This window comes from Doryrhamphus excisus, chromosome 17 (assembly GCF_030265055.1).
Source record: "Doryrhamphus excisus isolate RoL2022-K1 chromosome 17, RoL_Dexc_1.0, whole genome shotgun sequence".
Taxonomy (NCBI): Eukaryota; Metazoa; Chordata; class Actinopteri; order Syngnathiformes; family Syngnathidae; genus Doryrhamphus; species Doryrhamphus excisus.
In genome coordinates, this window is record NC_080482.1 from 7,180,045 (window position 1) to 7,193,440 (window position 13,396).

At 44.2% G+C, this 13,396-nt stretch overlaps 1 protein-coding gene across 3 annotated transcripts; it reads left to right on the plus strand.

Annotated features, from left to right (window-relative positions):
* Window positions 1-517: 517 nt before the first annotated feature.
* pianp (PILR alpha associated neural protein) lies at window positions 518-11,996 on the plus strand. Of its 3 annotated transcripts, XM_058052870.1 has the most exons (6): window positions 518-641; window positions 1,040-1,092; window positions 1,164-1,561; window positions 1,934-2,012; window positions 7,608-7,754; window positions 10,009-11,996. In XM_058052870.1, exons 2-6 carry the CDS (start codon window positions 1,082-1,084, stop codon window positions 10,028-10,030), a joined length of 657 nt encoding a protein of 218 aa, XP_057908853.1. In that variant the 5' UTR covers window positions 518-641; window positions 1,040-1,081; the 3' UTR covers window positions 10,031-11,996. The 3 variants fall into 3 exon arrangements, with proteins under 3 accessions (XP_057908853.1, XP_057908850.1, XP_057908851.1); XM_058052867.1 differs by having other exon boundaries at window positions 1,040-1,561; XM_058052868.1 differs by having other exon boundaries at window positions 603-1,092.
* The last annotated feature ends 1,400 nt before the right edge of the window (window positions 11,997-13,396 follow it).

Here is a 13,396-nt window from a genome sequence, read left to right on the forward strand (position 1 = left end):
TAACCACTCGACCACTCGACTCTATATATTTTGCTAATTATTTTGATGTATATTTTTTCTTATACATTGTTTTAACACCTCTTTCATACTCCCAACAAACTATCAGTAATTGACATGGAAAATAAGCTCTGATTAATGTTGAATTGTGCAAATGTAAATTTAATGTTCCTTCGTGTAACTTTGTTCCATCTGTCCAATGAAACAAATAAACCATTACCATACATTCCAAAACCATTACCATAAATTCCAATCTAACCCCGTCTCCTCTGGAATCACCACTTTCATCCCCTGCTGCCATGCCATGCTGGGTGACCTATGTAAATGAATGTAAATTCAATTTCAGTGCATCTCTCCCCCCTCTGAGGCTCAACTTTTTGGTCGACCCCTCCTTCCTGTGAAATGATCTTTTCTGTTTGTCACATGTCATTTTCTCCTCTACGCCCCTTTTAATTTGAACACACACACATAATTAGCATTTAAATCTCTCAGTCGCTCTCCCTCCCTTGCTCGCTCTCTCGTGGACTCTACATGTCTCGGTCGCTAAGGCAACCAATGCTTTTTTTTTTTTTCCTTCTCCCTTGCTCTCCCCCTTTTTTTTTTTCCTTTCTCACTGTCTCATTCCCTCTCTCCACTTGCCAGAGGTAGGCATGAAAACTGATATGTGTCGGACCGTGTGTGTGTGTGTGTGTGTTTTTGAGTGACATTTTGCTTGGCATTTACGCAGCAGCTGGAGATAAGAAGTTGCCACTCGCCGCTCAAAGTGTCATTTGGACTAATGATGATTTACGTGATGGGGTGCGAGGACCGGTTGCGGTCCGGAGTGGGGGATAAATGTGTACTTTTTGTGTGGCGGGGTGTTATAAGTGATGCATAATTGAGCGTTAAAACTTCAATAGCCCAGGGGGAGCATGTATATTTAGAGGAGATTAGAGCTGGAATTGTGCCGCTACTATCATTGTTCGCATCCTTCTGATCTGGCAAGCCGGACCCTCCCCCTTTGTTTTCCTCTCTCTCTTGCCCCCTCGGTCTTATCTTCCAGAGATGATCGGCGTGGTGGCGTCTCAGTGAACAGAGCGAAGCGATGGAGAGATGGTAAGGCGACAAAGCATCGGACATTGGATATTTTTTCCCCCTCCGGATAACTTCTCACCTTTCTTTCCCAGCTCCATCTCTCCTGTCGCACGACTGACTGCCCTCATCCTGGTCGCCCTGGTGACGCAGCCCACCACCTGTAACCGTGACGACGGCGAGGGCGAAGAGCGAGTGGATGCCCTCTCGGTCCAGTTGTCTGTCACCACTCAAGTGACGCCCACCCCTCTATGGGCGGTGGTGTGGGGCCCCACGCAGCCTCTGGAGGATGAGACCTATCACTTCCTCTCCAGCCAGGAAACGGAGCACCTGCGTCAGCAAGGGAACCAGCGGGAGGCCAGCTCTGCCCCTGCTACCTCCGAGGACTGGCTCTATCCTGACGCCAGCACGCATCCTCAGCAGGAGTCCTGGAGTCAAGAGGGTGTAGGGGACGGGGGGACGCAAGCGGAGGGGACAGAGCTGGAGGAAGAAGGTGGGCATCATGATTTAAAAAAACAAAACAAACAAAAAAAAAACAAACAGTCCTGCCTGACTGCCAGGAGTCTTCCCAGGAATTAGCTGTCACCCGAGTGAAGTCTGGCGCCTCCGTTCAGTGCAGTCAGCCGCATCCGTTGCCTGAAAAACCTCATAAAGTTGGCATCGCTCACTGCCAGGAATTGGCCGCCATCGTGACGGAAGACGGGATTGCTGTTGTAGTTGGAGGCCGCTGTCACAATCGTGCATCCAATTTCATGTTCAGCTGCCCTCATTGATTTGTCCCTTTTGTTCTCACTACAATTATACATGGTCACGCTCTGAGAATAGTAACTATCGGAATGTGTGTGTGTGTGTGTGTGTTTTACAGTGGACCCTCAGTTCTATGTCACTGTGACCATCTCCTCGCTGCTCATCCTGACTGCAATCATCATTACGGCCAAACTCTGGTAGGAACTACTACTACTACTCCTTTGTTTATGATGATGTGACAGTTTAAGAGGTTTTTACTATTGTTACTGCTTTTATGGAGTTTGTAGTTAAAGAGCAATGAGCTCCACCACTTGAAGCAACAATGATAGTTGCTATGTGCATATTTGTGGCAATACACGAGACAGGTTTATTCTTCCTGTGATTGATGATCCTCCGGATCAAGAAACATGCATTTTTATTGTCAAGGGAAAGAATACAAAACAAGGCTTTGTATTACGTTACAATTTGTTTACTAACTACAACCACAATGGCTAGTGTTAGGGTTCATTCATTCATTTTCTACCGCTTATCCTCACAAATGTTGTGGGGGTGCTGGAGCCTATCCCAGCTGTGTTTTGGACGAGAGGCAGGGTACAACCTGGACTGGTCGCCAGCCAATCACAGGGCACATATAGACAAACAACCATTCACACTCACATTCATACCTATGGACAATTTGGAGTCGCCGATTAACCTAGCATGTTTTTGGAATGTGGGAGGAAACCGGAAAAAACCCACGCATGCACGGGGAGAACATGCAAACGCCACACAGAGATGGCTGAAGGTGGGATTGAACCCACCTCCTAGCCGTGAGGTCTGCGTGCTAACCACTAGACCACCGTGCAGCCCGTATATCTATATATTTTGCTAATTATTTTGATGTATATTTTTTGGAGTCGCTAATTAACCTAGCATGTTTTTGGAATGTGGGAGGAGAACATGCAAACTCCACACAGAGATGGTGGGATTGAACTCAGGTCTCCTAGTTGTGAGGTCTGCGTGCTAACCACTAGACCACTGCGCAGCCCGTATATCCATATATTTTGCTAATTATTTTGATGTATATTTTTTGGAGTCGCTAATTAACCTAGCATGTTTTTGGAATGTGGGAGGAGAACATACAAACTCCACACAGGGATGGTGGGATTGAACTCAGAGGTCTCCGAGCTGTGAGGTCTGCGCGCTAACCACTCGACCACCGTGCAGCCCGTATATCTATATATTTTGCTAATTATTTTGATGTATATTTTTTTGAGTCGCTAATTAACCTAGCATGTTTTGGGAATGTGGGAGGAGAACATGCAAACTCCACACAGAGATGGTGGGATTGAACTCCGGTCTCCTAGCTGTGAGGTTTGCGCGCTAACCACTCGACCGCCGTGCAGCCTAGTGTTAGGGTTTTGCCTTGGATTTGGTTTAGGTTTGAGGTGAGGTTTGGGTTGTGGGTCAGGGTTAGGAAATTGGACTTGGGTTTTAGTGCAAGGGTTTTAGTTTGTGTAGGTTGGGTTAAGTCTAAATCTAGGGTCAAGTGTTGGTTTAGGGTTAGATTTGGAGTTAGTGTCAGGTTTGGGCTAGCGCTAGACCATTTGGGATACACTCCAACCCACTAGGGGGCAGCATCTTACCATTGTGTACCACTACTGTATTAACTACAGATGCTAAGGATCTGAAGAAGTACTAAAATGGACAGTTCGGTTTGAGGTAGCGAGCTTTGCTGTGTCGTTATTGGTCAAAGGCTCTGATACTGGAGTTGGACTCTTCTAGATCTACCTTGGGCCACATCTCTTATATAAGCATTGATAAAGCCTTTCCAGTATAAGCGGTTTTCAAAACTGAATATGGACTACTGGGACCTTTTGGATGGAACCTGTGTACCGTGAGTACTGGTACCACAGTTTGAGAATCAATGCAAGAAGAAATTGCTGGTGTTACGGCTTGCAATAGGAGACTCTCAGACATTTGATTTTATTGTTTAGTGTTTGTTGTTATTGTTATTTCTATGTTACCTTCCAGGGGACTCTAGATAGAAATTAGCATTTGTGCTATAATGTAGCGTATTTCATCTGTATTGGTTGTAGATGTTCATTGTCCCTAATAAGCAATAATAATTAGCATTACCAGATAGAAAGGACAGGCGGTACCTTGTTCAAATGTGTACAAATAGCTCCTTTAAAGATTTGCTATCGCTTTAAAAAAACATGTAATATTCCACCTGCCATTACGGCGCTAATACAAGGATGGGCGTTCCTTATATATATATCGCCCTGCTGGGGAGCCTCGCCATTAGCGGGGAAACGGGGACTCATCTTGTTGATATAGTGAAGCGCTTCCACGCTTTGCTGATCAGACCAATAATGTCAAGTTGATTTGACCGCCAGGCTTTTTCTTGCCTTGTTTTCCTCACATCTTCTGTGATTTTTTATTTTTATTTTTTATGTGGCTTATTTATACGTTCGTTCTCTTGTCCCTTACTGCCAATCATAATTTTTCAATTCAGCGCCTGGAACAGTATAATTTGTTCCACTTCATATTCCCTTTTCATATCTCTCAGCTGAGATTTGCCCCCCCTCCCTCAGTCATACATTATCAAATGCACTCTCCTTTTCCTAGTAGGGATTTCGCTCTTATTCTGAGTACCTGCTTTCCTTGAGGTTCTTGGCTTTACAGTACATTAGTATGTAGTACAGTAAACCTCGGATATATCGGACTCGGATATATCGGAAATTCGCTCACAACGGACAGATAAAAAAGAACAGATTTTTCTGTAATGCATTTCCAATAAAAATTCATTGCATATATCGGATTTTTTATAACGGATTTCGCCTATTTCGGACAAAATCTCCAGTCCCGTTCCAATGCATTTCCATTAAATTTCCCTCGCATATATCGGATGGACGCAACGTGGCGCTCCGATTCGCCGAATCGTGACAGGCCGCTATACGACGTCATTTGCAGCGTTGCGTGCGCGTCCAGGTACATTGGAAACATAGTCAAGGAAGTGCCTTTTTATAACGGATAAAATCCGATTTACGCATATACCGGATATAAATCCGATATATGCGTAAAACGGACATTTTCCGGTATACGCATATAACGGATTTCGCTTATATCGGACAAAACCAGTGGGAACAATTGAATCTGATATATCCGAGGTTTACTGTATATTAGTTACCTCCAACACCAGTCTTTTCTGATTAATCCTCCATTCTGCCGAGAGCTGGTACCCCAAACCTTCTAAACCTAACCATAACTCATAAAAATTTGCTTCTGGTCCTGAGACTGGACCTGTCGCTTCTATGCTTGTCACATTTTGTTCACTTAAAACAAACTCTGGTGCATTTACTCTGCTAGTATGGTTCGTTTGGTTCACGAACGCCATCATCCAAACACTGGTGTGTGTCAAACAAGTGGACCAAAATTCATCTCTCCGCTTGCAAGTGGACATTTGCAGTGCGAATAAAGAAATAACCTGGCTGCACGGTGGTCTAGTGGTTAGCACACAGACCTCACAGCTAGGAGACCGGGGTTTGCATGTTCTCCTCTTACAAGTGTGTTTTTTTTCCGGGTACTCCGGTTTCCTCCCACATTCCAAAAACATGCTAGGTTAATTGGCGACTCCAAATTGTCCATAGGTATGAATGTGAGTGTGAATGGTTGTTTGTCTATATGTGCCCTGTGATTGGCTGGCGACCAGTCCAGGGTGTACCCCGCCTCTCCCTCAGAAGACAGCTGGGATAGGCTCCAGCACCCCCGGCGACCCTCGTGAGGATAAGCGGTAGAAAATAACCTAAATTCCTATATACTATTGAGTTCTTCGGTTCTTGGCTGTGCAGCCTTTGGTCCCATGACAAAAATACTAGTGGGAGAACGTAATTTCTGGTCTGAACCAAAGTACTGAACCACAAGTGTGACGTTCGTCACCTGCTTCTGCTTGGCATGCAAACCAAAGTGACCTTATTCACACTGGAGATTCTCGCTCTCTATTTCGGTGGTGTGATAGACTGGCTGGCACTCCAGTGTCATAAATGTGTAAATAACGCCATGTGTTAGATGCGAGGGGGGCTGGGTTGGTGCAGATGGACTGAAATGATAACGTATCGTGGAAACTGGCCACAGTCCAGTTCATTACGAGCACAGAAGAGTGGCATATTGCGCTATGTGTTGGTTTTCGACTAAAATCACGGGTCTGGTGTTGTGAAGCATGACAGAAGATGAGGACAGGTGTTGCAGCAGAGGGGAGACGAGGACATTGCATGTGGCTTTTATGACCGTGAGAACGTATAGCTATGTGACTTCTGCAATATTGGCAATTTTAGAAGAGCTGAAATGATATTTTTCCAAAGATGGATTTTATAGGAGATTTAAATCAGAATACTTTATTGAGGGAGGCAGTATAGTGGTGCTGATGATACTATATCCAAGTTGTGTTGCTTTGCAAGTTAGGGTAGGGGAACTTCCTATCTGTCTGCATGACCAGAGAAGGCTACGGTCTGGATGCCGCAATGCCGCAATTTGCATTGTGACGTACGGCCTCTGTAACCGGATTTGCACGTGGGCGTACAATGCTTCCAGGGGCTGGAACCGTGCTGTTCAGGATCCAGTGTGAACTACCCGTCCCGTTGTATATGCTTCTCTATGTTTGTATTGAATCCCAGTCATGCAGGCTACGGTACTACACAAGGGTTGAATCGAGGGAATGTTTGTTTTCCAACTAGCAAGAAGAGTCCGGTTGCCTCGATTCAACTCCCAGACTGTTAATTAGCTTCCGAAGTTGAAGTTAAGACATTATCCGCCAATTGTTTCCGAGCTTCATTCATTCATTTTCTACCGCTTTTTCCTCACGAAGGTCGCGGGGGGTGCTGGAGCCTATCCCAGCTGTCTTTGTACAAGAGGCGGGGTACACCCTGGACTGGTCGCCAGCCAGCCAATCACAGGCCACATATAGACAAACAACCATTCACACTCACATTCATACCTATGGACAATTTGGAGTCGCTAATTAACCTAGCATGTTTTTGGAATGTGGGAGGAAACCGGAGTACCCGGAGAAAACCCACGCATGCACAGGGAGAACATGCAAACTCCACACAGAGATGGCCGAGGGTGGAATTGAACCCTGGTCTCTTAACCTACAAAATTATCATTTTTTTTTTTAATCCATCTTATAAAATGCAGTACTGCACAAAAGTTTAAAGCCCCCCCGAGACCCGAGTTCAATTCCACCCTCGGCCATCTCTGTGTGGAGTTTGCATGTTCTCCCTGTGCATGTGTGGGTTTTCTCCAGTTTCCTCCCACATACCAAAAACATTCGTTCATTCATTTTCTACCGCTTTTCCTCACAAGGGTCACGGGGGTGCTGGAGCCTATCCCAGCTGTCTTCCGGCGAGAGGCTGTGTACACCCTGGACTGGTGGCCAGCCAATCACAGGGCACATATAGACAAACAACCATTCACACTCACATTCATACGTATGGACAATTTGGAGTCGCTAATTAACCTAGCATGTTTTTGGAATGTGGGAGGAAACTGGAGTACCCGGAGAAAACTCATGTGTTTCCGAGCTTATAATATAATATTTAGCTTTTAGGTGCAATTTTTCCGTTTCCTCTACCTCCTTCCATTGTAATTGTTCTAACAAGTCCAATGCGTGCTACTAATCCTCTCAAAGTGGGAACCTTAAAGGCATCATCAATACTCTGCTGTTCTGTGTTATTTCTCTGCCTAATGCCACTTCGTTGCTTCTCTCTTCTCCATCCATCCATCCATCCATCCATTCATCTTCCTCCCCTCAGTTATGATCGCAGCTGTTCCCAGCATCCGCCTCCGCTCTCCCGCGGTGTAGCGCCACCCCTGTCCCGCGCACTACCGTGTTCCCTTGCGTCCGAGGAGAGCCGCCAGACACTGCACAGCACCTCATCCTCCTTCGTCGACCGGGAGAGGTAATGTCTCCCCTTTGCCAGCGAAGGGGTCTATGGTTGCATTCACACTTGGGGTTCAGTACTTTGGTCTGGAGGAAAGATTTTTAAAGATGACTTTGGCGCTACTTTACTTAGTGTTCACTGGTATTTTTACTGCAAAAAAGGTCAGTCAGGATAATTCATAATGCCGCCTACAGAGAACATACTAACTCATTATTTCTAAAATGACAAATACTTAAACTTGCTGATATAGTTAATCTTCAAACAGCTAAAATAATGCATAAGGCTAAAAATAACCAATTCCCTATAAATGTCATCCAATACTTCTCTACAAGAGAGGAGAAATATGATCTCAGGGAAGAACTACATTTGAAACACTTATATGCTAGGACTACGTTAAAAAGCCATAGCATTTCAGTATGTGGAATCAAACTATGGAATGGATTGAGTAAGACCCTCAAACAATGCACAACGATGAGCCAATTCAAGAAACAATACAAGCAGTTGATGTTTGCTAAATACAAGGATGAAGAGTCTTGAACCAGTCATGATGTGCTATACATATCACTATAAACTGTATTATTACTATAAACACTTAAACTGTATTATGGAAAGCAGGAAGTGAACAAATGTAACAGTTACTGATTGTAAAAGTACCAGATGGAGGGGTAGGATTTAATAAGCTTTGCTTCTTCCTACTCCTTTTGGACATGTGGAACTGTGAACTGATTATGTGTTGCATTCAATTGTAATCTGATGCATGTTCAAATGAAATAAAACCATTACCATATAAAATTTGAGGACTCGCCCACTATATTGACATATTACTATGGTACCCATTATGTTATTGGATGGTCATATCACCTCGTACTTATGGGACAAAAAATTACTAAAAAAAAAAAAACAAAAACCTTAAACTGTATTACAGAAAGCAGGATGTGAACAAATGTAACAGTTACTGATTGTAAAAGTACCAGATGGAGGGGTAGGATTTAATAAGCTTTGCTTCTTCCTACTCCTTTTGGACATGTGGAACTGTGAACTGATTATGGGATGCATTCAATTGTAATCTGATGCATGTTCAAATGATATAAAACCATTACCATATTTTTGTCATGGGACCAAAGACTGGGGAGTAAAGAACATGACATATTATGTGATGTAATTCAAATACAGTAAACCTCGGATATATCGGATTCAATTGTTCCCACTGGTTTTGTCCGATATGAGCGAAATCCGTTATATGCGTATACCGGAAAATGTCCGTTTTACGCATATATCGGATATCCGGTATATGCGTAAATCGGATTTTATCTGTTATAAAAAGGCACTTCTATGTCTATGACTATGTTTCCAATGTACCTGGACGCGCAGGCAACACTGCAAACGCTGCAAATGACGTCGTATAGCGGTCTGTCACGATTCGGCGAATCGGAGCGCCACGATGCGGCCATCCGATATATGTGAGGGAAATTTAATGGAAATGCATTGGAACGGGACTGGAGATTTTGTCCGAAATAGGCGAAATCCGTTATAAAAAATCCGATATATGCAATGAATATTTATTGGAAATGCATTACAGAAAAATTGGTTCTTTTTTATCTGTCCGTTGTGAGCGAATTTCCGATATATCCGAGGTTTACTGTATTACAAACCAATTTAAAAAAAAAAGTTTTCATGAAATGCTTCTCCATGTACTTTTGAAGGGCGAGGTTGTCACCCACTCAGGGAGAGAGCCGAGCAGCGAGCGTTTTTCTTACATATTTCTCATTTTAACATTGGCCCATGTCTTTGGACCGTGTTGCATTCATGTGAACCCGAACTTGCAAGCTTAACCAAACAAACTGTACAAGCAGAGCATCCTTTTAATCAAACGTGAAGGCACTCTGTGTCTCCATCTTTGTGTTCGAGTTCAGTAGAGTTCCACCATAATTGGACAGCAGCAACTATTTCTCAGAGGACCACTCAGGCCGGGGGTGTTGTTGCTGTTTTCAAACTATCCTCGCCGTGATGAGTCATTATGGAGAAGGCGCCTAAACTAAACCCGTGCCGCCATCCACAGAGCGTGGCTTTTGTTCAAGGGTATTTAAAGTTAATCTCAAATCAGGATAATTATAGCGCCGCACTCCTCCTTCTGAGTCCCTTGTGAAGCGGCTTGAGTAGTTTTAGGAGAGCACCCCTTTCTCCGAGCTTCAGGCCTGAGTGTTCCACTTTTCCGGATTCTGTTTTTTTTTTTTTTAACTGTTTTTTTTTGTCTCGTCTCTTGCTGTGTCAGGATCCCGGTGGTGAACCTCTGAGGTGGCTCTTTTTTCCATATGGTGAATATTTCTACAATTGGAGCATCAACATTTTTGTTTTGCCTGCAGCATCGTTTTTATTTTCTCCGAAACTTTGAAATGCATTCAGGGACCAGCGCGCACACTCCTTGGCTACCCTGAGGTCTTTTAAAAAAAAAAAAAACCCAACCCAAACTCATCTCTTCTTCCTTCCCTGTGTGCTAAATTTTGTCCGTGTGGCTCTCTGCGTCACTGTTACGCCCCCCCTCCCCCCGAGCTGTGACAAGCGACTCCACAGCTTGGACCCTCCATGACTAATTCACAAACAAACAGTTTAACAGCCGTGCAGCATCCCATTTGAGGACCCAATCACGCTACCTTTACTTCCACATCAACACTTCCTGTCATAATACTCTCAAACCCAAGAAAATGACGCCCAAATTCATGTTTTTGCCCCCCCCCACCCCCTCCAAATGGAAAAAGCCAACATCAAGCATCGGCATCTCCAAAGAAGGACTCTAACAAAGCTGTTTAGCGGGGCTGCTGCCAACAGGCAATGTGTTTAACATGTCACGCTCCAAAAATGCTGCTTGCTTCAAGCATGCTGGATAAAAAATGCAAATTACGTTTGTGTACCCCCCCCCTCTCCGTTTTTCCTCATGATTTGTTTCCTTAATTATCTGGCATTCACCTCATAGCGAGCACCCTTTGTTCACACCGAGGTGTGCGCCCAGCGTGTATTTCACCGTGCAGATAAAATATTCAAGACGTGAATGGATCGTGGTGGAATTTCTGCCAAGAAGCAACAAATCCCAAAGGGTTTTTTTTTCTCCCCCCCCCCCCCCCCCCCCTTGTTGACAGTCAAGACATTCTTGAAAACAAAACCCGCCATCATCTGCCTTGGCATCTAATCATTGTATGTCGTCTGTCACCGTGGCACCAAAGGAACTTTTGAAGGAACGTTCATGTCGTGTCTGTGAGATTGGCTTCAAATCTATTATTCATAAATGTCTATTTTATCTATCAGCTCCTAGCGTCCTGTAGAACCTTGCAAAAGCCAAATGTCCAAAAGTTTTGTTTTCTCTGCAACTTTTTTTTTTAAAGCAGCTTTAGGAATGATGCTAATGGACAAAAGTCTTGAGACAGCAGACCTTAATTAATGAATCAGATTACATTTTGAATGATTCCGTATTGTAACGGTCCATTACCTTCACATCCGTAACCTTTGGGATGAACTAGAACAGAGATTGAGTGGCAGCCAGGGGTGTCACAAGATTTCTCATTGTGCCATGTAATTAATTCATTACACAATCAATGAAAATTATGGGTTGCACGGTGGTCATGTGGTTAGCGCACAGACCTCACAGCTAGGAGACCCTGGTTCAATTTCACCTTTGGCCATCTCTGTGTGGAGTTTGCATGTTTGCACTCCGGTTTCCTCCCATATTCCAAAAACATGCTAGGTTAATTGGCGACTCCAAATAACTGGGACGCACGGTGGTCTAGTGGTTAGCACACAGACCTCACAGCTAGAAGACCGGGGTTTGCATTTTCTCCCGTGCATGCGTAGGTTTTCTCCGGGTTCTCTGGTTTCCTCCCACATTCCAAAAACATGCTAGGTTAATTAGCGACTCCAAATTGTCCATAGGTATGAATGTGAGTGTGAATGGTTGTTTGTCTATATGTGTCCTGTGATTAGCTGGTGACCGGTCCAGGGTGTACTCCGCCTCTCGCCCGAAAACAGCTGGGACAACAGCCCCCCCCTCCCCGGCGACAGAGTGAGTGTCAGCCATTTAGTATCTTTGTCTCGGTGGGTGGAGGCTGGGCCAGTTGCATACACACAGTCCAGAAGAGTGTAACGTAGTAGAAATTATATTAGTATATTCATTCATTCATTTTCTACCGCTTTTCCTCACAAGGGTCGCAGGGGGGTGCTGGAGCCTATCCCAGCTGTCTTCGGGCGAGAGTCGGGGTACACCCTGGACTGGTCGCCAAACAATCACAGGGCACATATAGACAAACAACCATTCACACTCACATTCATACCTATGGACAATTTGGAGTCGCCAATTAACCTAGCATGTTTTTGGAATGTGGGAGGAAACCGGAGTATCCGGAGAAAACCCCACACATGCACGGGGAGAACATGCAAACTCCACACAGAGATGGCCGAGGGTGGAATTGAACCCTGGTCTCCTAGCTGTGAGGTCTGCGCGCTAACCACTCGACCATCGTGCCACCTATATTAGTATATTTTGAAGTGAAGTTCAACTTCTCGTGACCCCCCTGATTGTCCACCTTTACAAATGTTCTTCTGGATCAGTGTTTCTAAAACTAGAGTAGTCAATGTACAGCTACATTATACTGTATATTTACTATCCACTGAACATGGATTACTATCTCCATAACCGGAAACACAAGCAGCAGTCAAGCATGGCGGTGGTCGTGTCATGGTCTGGGACTGCAGTAGTGCTGCCAGCACTGGGGAGCTACGGTTCAATGAGTGGGAAAACATGAATTCCAACACATACTATGACACTGTGAAGCAGAGCATGATACTCTCCCTTGGGAAAATGAGTCGTATGGTATTTTTCCAACATGCGGAGTCCAAACACACCATCATGTGCCTTGCTGAGGAAGCTGATGGTGAAGGCCGTGGATGGAATAACCGAGTAGTGCATCTTCAATCAGACGTAAAGGAGGGTGGGGGAGCGCAAGGAGTCTAACATCCACCAGCTACCAGTGATGTCATCATGGAGGATGATTCCTAGATAACAATTGTACTCCCACTAAACGTAGACAATAATGGCTGTCTGTTGACTCATTTTCAGTGGATAGTAAATCTATGGTGGTTTGAATATTGCTCCCTAATTATGAATTATTATTATGTCAAAAAATATCAAAAGACAAGATATATGTAGTATTCTGATCACTAGGCATCAGTAATGTTATGAGAAATAACAATAAATGACATTACTGTTCAAAGTGCATGAAGACTGCGTGCTATGCTAGCAGCAGCCGTTTGTTATGTCCCTGCAGTGATCGCGTAACCTGTGCAATGTGACGTAAACAAAAAATAATAGGTATAAAAGTGACTATAGGGGTGTTATTTTATGTTTAAAGGGCTCTAATAATGTTAAAAACTTATACTTAAAAGTCCTAAACAGGGTTTCTATGCTCTAACTACAAAAATATTTAGTTTATTAATATTGAACCCGTTCAATTCCACCCTCGGCCATCTCTGTGTGGAGTTTGCATGATCACCCCGTGCATGTGTGGGTTTTCTCCGGGTACTCCGGTTTCCTCCCACATTCCAAAAACATGCTAGGTTAATTGGCGACTCCAAATTGTCCATAGGTATGAATGTGAGTGTGAATGGTTGTTTGT

Bases quoted from the DNA above. Each gene is read 5' to 3' on its own strand.
- pianp (XM_058052867.1), top strand. From the start codon at position 1,090: ATGGTAAGGCGACAAAGCATCGGACATTGGATATTTTTTCCCCCTCCG. The intron at 2,013-7,607 runs GTAGGAACTACT...TCCTCCCCTCAG, and splicing joins ATCATTACGGCCAAACTCTG to TTATGATCGCAGCTGTTCCC. The intron at 7,755-10,008 runs GTAATGTCTCCC...TTGCTGTGTCAG, and splicing joins TCCTTCGTCGACCGGGAGAG to GATCCCGGTGGTGAACCTCT.